The following is an 8,120-nucleotide window of genomic DNA, read 5'->3' as shown; positions in this document are numbered from 1 at the left end:
AGTCGAGGACTACCCAACCGGTCGTAAGTCGAGGACTTTCCCTGCCCGGGAGCGCCGCGCATGCGTGGTTCCGCCCCCTGCGCCGGCCGAGGCGTAGCTGGCAAGCAGCAGAGACGGAGCAGGCCGACCACCAGCTGGCCCAGCCCAAGGGAGGTAAGGCACCCGCCGGAAAAGGGGAAAAAAATGGCGGACAAAAAAATGGCGGACAGCCTTGCTTGGCGACCCCCGGGAAATGGTCGATCGACCCCAAATGGGGTCCCAACCCACAGGTTGAGAACCACTGATCTAGAGCAGGGGTCTTCAAACTTGGCCCTTTTATGACTTGTGGACTTCAACTCCCAGAATTCCTCAGCCAGGCACCAGCAACATTAGAATTGCACCAGCCACACGTACCCACAGAGAGGGCTCTGAGTGCCGCCTCTGGCACACGCGCCATAGGTTCGCCACCACTGCGATAGGAAATAATGGGCCCTCCCTGCCTTAAAAAAAAAAAGACTGAAACAGTTCGGCCCCTCCCTCTCAGAAGACCAGATGGCATTCTGTAGTTCCCTGAAAGTGGGGAGGGCTAAACTGTCATTCCCCAATCTCTCCCTTATTGCCCACCTCTATCCTAAGTAATCATCTTTGTCCTTACCATGCAAAAGGTGATGTCATCCATTTCAGTTCCTTTGGAAGACTGTAAGATGCTCAAGAAAGCCTGAAAACAGACCTCTCTGTAAGACTCCTCTAGATACGGCTGTCCGGGTAGGCTGAAAGACAGGCAGACGCAAAGGAGGAAGATGAACGGCAGGAAAGAAGTAATGCTTTTTATCCATCTGTTCAGAAAATGCAGTAGAAGGAAGAAGCAACCCCTTAATATCAGAAAGGTCGTCGTATCTGAGACTCCGCAGAAGGGGGCAAAATGCTTTATCCAATGAAATAAGGGAAGGGTTTATTAAGAAAAGCAACATCTCACTATGCTGTTATTCTTCCAAGTATTAAGACAACATAGAAACATAGAAAACTGATGGCAGAAAAAGCCTAGTGGTCCACTGAGTCCGATCTTTGAGGGTTTTTTTTTATTTGTTAAGTTTTTGGGTTTATTCCAAGCATGTTTAAGCTAAAAATATCTCCAGGTATGTGACCTGACCTGTCTTTTCTGCAGAAAACTTCATTCTGTACTGTCTGTATTTGCAATTCTGCTGTAGAATGTTAAATACTTTGAGTTTCTGGGGCAAGGTATTGAAATTACAGATCTTTTTTCAGCCGTTTAGATTCTTCCATGTAACAGTGATTAAAGTAAGGAAAATGTTAAGAATAATATTATAGCCTAACAGTGTCTGGGTTCAAATACTGCAATTAGCCATTGCCTGCTGAACAACACACAGAGACTTTGTTCGACAAACTAAGCTGCCACAACCCTTATATCCAAACCGCAACTCTGGGTTCATCTATTGCATTAAGTTATAACCAAATAAACCACATTGTGGTTGAGCATCAAGTGCTGAGTACCAATTTGTTTTTGAAAAAGTACTCTTCAATAGCATCTCCATCACTTCCATTGACGTTCAAAACAATCAAATCAATTAAAATTAATATGTTAAATTTGTATTTCTTTAGTGAAGAACCTTTGGACTAGAACAGTGGTTCTCAACCTTTTTAATGCCGCGACCCCCAACTGGTCGTAAGTCGAGGACTAAACCGGTTGTAAGTCGAGGACTAAACCGGTCGTAAGTCGAGGACTACCCAACCGGTCGTAAGTCGAGGACTTTCCCTGCCCGGGAGCGCCGCACATGCGTGGTTCCGCCCCCTGCGCCGGCCGAGGCATAGCTGTCAAGCGGCAGAGACGGAGCAGGCCGACCACCAGCTGGCCCAGCCCAAGGGAGGTAAGGCACCCGCCGGAAAAGGGGAAAAAAATGGCGGACAAAAAAAATGGCGGACAAAAAAATGGCGGACAGCCTTGCTTGGCGACCCCCGGGAAATGGTCGATCGACCCCAAATGGGGTCGCGACCCATAGGTTGAGAACCGCTGGACTAGAATGTTAACAACAGCTATTTTGGAAGTCTATTATTACAGTTAAAGAAAACACACTTCCACCAAAATGTGCCCTAAGCTGGAATGTATAGGCATGTTTATATTAGATTTAGACTTTTTTTTTTCTCGACACCCCCCCCCCCCCAATGCTGGAATATTTACATTCTCTATCCCTAGAAGAGGCACAACATAATGGAAAGGAGTCAAGTCATATCTATTTGTTTCGGTCATACCTGAGGCACAGGTTTGCCATGCTGTGTATTGCAGCTCTTTTCCGTTCAGCATCGGTTTGAACCGGGCTGCTGAACTGCGTCAGAAGTCCATTTTCCCCCAGCAAATCTGGGAGATACTTAAAAAAACACCAGTCAGCACATATTTGTTGAACAAATTGGAGACAAGATGCAAAACAGAACTTAACATTAACTAAGTTATACAACAAAAGCGTGCTTAGTGCATGAATTCTAGAGGCTCAGCCACCTTCTGTCTTATTATGGTTTCAGAATGAAATATGTGAGTCAAGTTCAGGCTAAAATAAAAATAGAGGTAAAAATTGAAAAATTTCGTTCAGGACATCTCACTGTTTTTCCCATCATCAGATAGCAGGTATTGTTGTGGATTAGTTAGAATGGGATAGGAAATTAGCGCCTTTATTTAGCCACCAAACAGCCTATATACTAAGCGGTACTGAGTTTCAGTTCCCATCACTACAGATTATTGCTTATGTTACATGAGTTGGACCAATATATCTGAAGGATAGTGTTAGAAAAATATTCTTACCACAGGATATTTGAAGATTTCCAAAGAACCCAGCCCATTTTTTTTTATTTTTAACTTGTCTATATTGTGAAAGTGGTAGAAAAATATAAAAACAGAACCGAGGATGTAGAAACACTACTCAAGAACTCCAGATTACTTTCTGTCAAGATGATCATAACATTTCCACTAACTCGTCTATCTCCAAGAAATATAGCAGAACCTACAAAAGTTTTATTAGTCCTTCTGCTTGGAGTTATTAGGTAGATACATAGGGATCCAAAGGGATGGGCTGAATTATGAACCTATTTGTTTCTACTACTTCTACTATCTACTATTCAGATGCAATTCTCAGGGGACTGGAGGCTAAAACATATGACAAACGGTTGCAGGAATTGGGTATATCTAGTTCAGGGGTTCCCAACCGGGGGTGTGAGACGATATTCCAGGGGGTGCGAAAACTTGGGTTTTCAAAATTATAGTGTATATGCATAATTCAGTGCCGTTATTTCAAAATTTTGTAAGGAGTGCAAGAATATATCAGAAACATTCCTAGAGGTGCGGGGTATAGAAAAGGTTGGGAGCCACTGGTCTAGTTTAATGAAAAGATGGACTATGGGTGACATGATAGCAGTGTTTCAATATCTAAAGGGCTACCACAAAGAAAAGGTGTTAACCTATTCTCCAAAGCACCTGAAGGCAGGACAAGAAACAATGGATGGAAACTAATCAAGGAAAGATCCAACCTAGAACTAAGGCGGAATTTCCTGACAATTAATCAATGGAACGACTTGCCTCCAGAAATTGTAGGTGCTCCAACACTGGAGGTTTTCAAGAAGAGACTGGACAACCATTTGTCTGAAATGGTATAGGGTCTCCTGCTTGAGTAGGAGGTTGGACTAGAAGACCTCCAAGATCCCTTCCAGCTCTATTCTGAATTGAAATTGGCATTCTTGCTCAACACTGTTATTCTGTTACAGTGTCAGTCCAAGAGCACAGTCTGCCCATAATTCCTCTGCACTATGCAAATAGAAAAAGCTTCTAAGCAAGATATTCAAAATTATGCTCCAATTCACCTTTTGACACTTGTGTCCATTGTTGTAGACAGACTCTGCCAAGGCTTGCAGAATTTCAACATGTGTCCAAGTGCTGCATTTTCTCAGAGCAGAGATGAAGTAAGGCAGAAGATAATTCAGGCTCTCTTCATCAAGTGCAACCTGCAATTGCAGAAACAAAAATTAAGTTGGCATGATCTTGCATTGGAGAATTCAGGATAATAGCTTATTAGGCAAGCAGTAAAGCAGTTTCATTAACCATTGTTTCCTATCTATCAAAAATGACATCCAGAAGCAGAGAACGTAACAGCTAATAAATCCACTGGCTGTCTCATCCAAATACTGAAATGAGAAAAAAACTGTGCTGCATTTATAGTAACTATATCATGTTTCTAATGGCAACATAACTCTTCTTTTATAATGTATACAAGAAGTCTCAATATATTATCAAGTCAATAAAAACAATTATGAGAATTTGAAACAGTAGCTGATTTAAAACTAGATGCTCCATCAGAATATGGCAAAAATATATAGTTTTCTCACCTGGAATCTGTTGAGCAGCTGGTGAATTAATTGGCACAATTTATTGACAAGATGTTCTTGATTAAGCTGGATTAGTTTACAAGCTTGGACAATTAGTTCACAAATGTCCTGCCACATAAAAGATGACAAAAGAAGGTACATTCATTATTTTTAACGCTCTGAAAGTACACAAAGAAGTGAGATAAAATTGAATGTCAATACAGGTAGTCCTCAACTTACAACAGTTCATTTAGTGACCAAAGTTGCAATGGCACTGGAAAAAGTGACTTATGACCATTTTTCACACTTATGACCATTGCAGCATCCCCATGATCCAATGATCAAAATTCAAGTGCTTGGCAAGTGACTCCTATTTACGACGGTTGCAATGTCCCGGGGTCATGTGATCCCCTTTTGCGACCTTCTGACAAGCAAAGTCAATGGGGAAGCCAGATTCACTTAATAACCGTGTCACTAACTTAACAACTGCAATGACTCACTTAACAACTGTGGCAAGAAAGATTGTAAAATGGGGCAAAACTTAACTGTTTCACTTAGCAACAGAAATTTGGGGCTTCCTTGTGGTCATAAGTCGAGGACTACCGATATGACATAGAAGTTATAGTGCTAGGGTATGACAGGGCATGGATTTAAATTCAGTCATTTATGGAAACTCCAAACATCATGAGCAGGTTAGCATCTCTTAACCCAGTGTTTCTCAACCTTGACAATTTTAAGGCATGTGGACTTCAACTCCCAGAATTCCACAGCCAGCAATGCTGGCTGTGGAATTCTGGGAGTTGAAGTCCACATGCCTTAAAATTGTCAAGGTTGAGAAACACTGTGACTTAACCCAAGTTATAAATTTGTTGCTGTGAGGTTAACATTTTATTAAAAAGCCACCAGATGGATGTACAAGCACAATTGTTTCACATTTTCCCCAATAACTCTCCCTATTTTTCTCCCAGTGAAGCAACTTGACTTGACATACACACTTTGCATGCAAAGACAGCCAGGAGCAGCTACACAAAATCTGAAGCAGCTACACAAAATCGGGGGGGAAAAGAATTAAAAAAGAATATTATAGAATGATGGAATGGAAAAGGGCGAGTCAAACTGGCCCCGCCTGTGGACGATGATCCTGGAGGACCCACCCTTGCTTGGAGTCCCATTTCCTCCACCCCATCAGGCTCCCCGCCGCTCCTCTCCCTTCTCCGGGTACTCACCTCCGGCTTCGGCCCCCAAGGCGCCGCTCCCCCCGAGCCGCAGGTCTCAGAAATGAGCTCGTCGAAGAGCAGGTGGAGCTCGGGGCGGCGGCGGTCGACGTTCTCCCCTCCCGGGGCCTGGCTGGGGTCCGGGGCGAGCCGCAGAGCCTCGAGCCGCGCCAGGTAGTGTTGCAAGCAGAGCCCGGATTCGGTCCAGGCGGGGTTCGGTTCTGCTGCTGTTGCCGCCGCCGCGCAGTCTCCTCCAGCCATGCAGGCCTCGGCCGCCATATTTCCAGCTCGGCTGTCCGTTGCTGGGGTAACTAGGCCGAGGAGGGACGCCCAGGCCTAACTTCCGGATAAAAGCCACTATGGACTGTGTAGGTAGGAGGCCGCCGCAACTCTATGGTTGAAGTAACTTCCGGGTCCCTCTGTGGAGCGCCCCCTGGAAGTGGTGCGCTCTGGTGATCTGTGGGTCGGCAAAGAGCATGATCCCATTATTGATTGAAATCCTGAAGGCTTCCAAAAGTATTTCCTCTTAGAGGAAGGAAGATAACCATTATTAAAACGTTTAGGTTTATTGCACAACCGAGAAGCTAGGCTTAATCATTTAAACAATATATGTATGTATGGAGACCACAGTAAAGCTTCCATATCTGAGTTGTAAAAACCTTGACCACCATTAGATAGCAGAGCGGGGGTCTTTTTTGTCTCCTTTGGTTGCTCTCTTGTAGTCATTTGGATGCTTGCTGGTGTGGGAAATCAGCCTCCCCCCCCCCTAAAGAAAGAAATATTTTTGGAAATATTTAAAAGGCAGAATATATTTCCCTAAAGGATTTTAAAAGCAGAAACCAAACCTGCCCCCAAGTCTCTCTGTCCCAAACAGAAACCAAGTCTGCAGAATTGCAGATGTGATAATCTTGTCAGAAAGACTGGAGTCAGGAAACTGGGATTAGGAAGAAAGATCCCTAGAATCAACAATCCCTCACACCAAAAATCTAACAGTCATCAGCCACAGCCACAGCCACAGGGAAGCAGGATTGACCTTTGGGACATAATAGGATTAACCCACCACCATCAGAATACCAGAAAGGCACACTCAGACTCAGGTCAAAGTTCATGCCACAGGAACAACTCCAAACAAAAGGTTCAAGAAGATATAAAAACCCTACATGTGCTCTTTTCTTCCAGAGCCATCTTTCTGTCTGGCTCTCCTCTTCACTAAACTGCAATCTTCTTTCTAAAGCAGTTGCCATGTTGTTTATTCCCGGCTTGGACTGCACCATGATGAAGACTTTTTCTTCAACACTGGCTTAATATGTGAGCTCTGGATCAGGGGTCTTCAAACTTGGCCTTTTTATGACTTGTGGACTTCAACTCCCAGAATTCCTCAGCCAGGCACGCTGGCTGAGGAATTCTGGGAGTTGAAGTCCACAAGTCATAAAAGCCAAGTTTGAAGACCCCCTGCTTTAAAGACTAAGAAATGGAGTGTCATCTTCAATCACATTCCGCTTCAATCACATTCCGCTTGTTTTTGTTCAATCACATTCCGCTTCATTCTGCATCTGCTCTACATAGTAAACAGTTCCCATCCTGATCTCCCAGGATCTCTACCTCAAGCACGTTTGTTCACAGGTAACGATGAAAATGTTCAGGAAAGGTAAAGGTGAATCCTCCTTCGGGAAGGCCCTCAATCCATTTAGAAGACATTCTTAGCTGAAATGCTGTATCAAGTATTTGACAGGTCAACAAACAGAAAATAGAGCAAATCTGTTCTCTTTTGTAAGAAAACTGGTTTCAGCTGAATGTTAGGAAAAACATTAGCTTTCCAATGGATGGTGAGACAGCAATAAGGAAGGATGTAATTAGCAGTTCATTCAGTGACTGTTCAAGCTTACATTAGCAATGAAAAATATGACTTTTGACTGTTTTTCACACTTAACCATTGCAGTGTCCCCATGGTCATGTGATCAAAATTCAGATGCTTGGCAACTGACTTGTATTTGTGACGGTTGAAGTATCCCAGGCTCATGTGATCACCTTATAAATTAAATTAAATAAAATAAATAAAAAAATTTTGTGACTTTCTGACCAAGTCAATGAGAAATAGGGTTGCCAGGTGTCCACTATTTGAGTGGACAGTCCACTTTTTTCACATTATGTTCACTATTTTTTTTCACAAAATAGTGGACATTTTTTTTATTCAAAAGCTTTATGATGAAATGGTACGTAATCTAAAGCTGTACAGTCTACTTTTTTTACTACTTAACCCCCCCCCAGCTTGTCCGCTATTTTTGGGAAGCAGACCTGGCAACCCTAATGAGGAAGCCAGATTCACTTAACAAAGATGTTACTAACTTAACAACTGCTGTGATACACTTAATAATTGTGGCAAGAAAGGTCATAAAATGGGGCAAAAATCACTTGACAATTGTTTCACTTAGCAACAGAAATGTTGGGCTGAATTGTGGTCATAAGTTGATGATTACCTGTACAGAGGAAGAGGAAAACTATAGCGTGACTGTGGTCCTGTTTGAAAACACAGGAAAAAAAATCCAGGCATATATAAATTTT

The 8,120-nt window shown here is 43.0% G+C and overlaps 1 protein-coding gene across 1 annotated transcript in view; it reads right to left on the bottom strand.

Moving 5' to 3' along the window:
* The window catches only part of HEATR6 (HEAT repeat containing 6), a 38,343-nt gene extending 32,506 nt beyond the window's left edge, over positions 1 to 5,837 (bottom strand). The window contains exons 1-5 of the mRNA XM_029285973.1: positions 5,571 to 5,837; positions 4,366 to 4,473; positions 3,844 to 3,984; positions 2,248 to 2,363; positions 635 to 749 (exon numbers count right to left, since the gene is read on the bottom strand). Of these exons, the coding sequence (XP_029141806.1) occupies positions 635 to 749; positions 2,248 to 2,363; positions 3,844 to 3,984; positions 4,366 to 4,473; positions 5,571 to 5,837 (747 nt within the window). The remainder of the gene's footprint in view (positions 1 to 634; positions 750 to 2,247; positions 2,364 to 3,843; positions 3,985 to 4,365; positions 4,474 to 5,570) is intronic.
* Between the last annotated feature and the right edge of the window lie 2,283 nt (positions 5,838 to 8,120).

The sequence above is a fragment of the Protobothrops mucrosquamatus genome, unplaced genomic scaffold (genome assembly GCF_001527695.2).
Source record: "Protobothrops mucrosquamatus isolate PMUCROS unplaced genomic scaffold, P.Mucros_1.0 scaffold2626, whole genome shotgun sequence".
Lineage (NCBI taxonomy): Eukaryota > Metazoa > Chordata > Lepidosauria > Squamata > Viperidae > Protobothrops > Protobothrops mucrosquamatus.
This window is presented reverse-complemented; position numbering and strand designations above follow the sequence as displayed.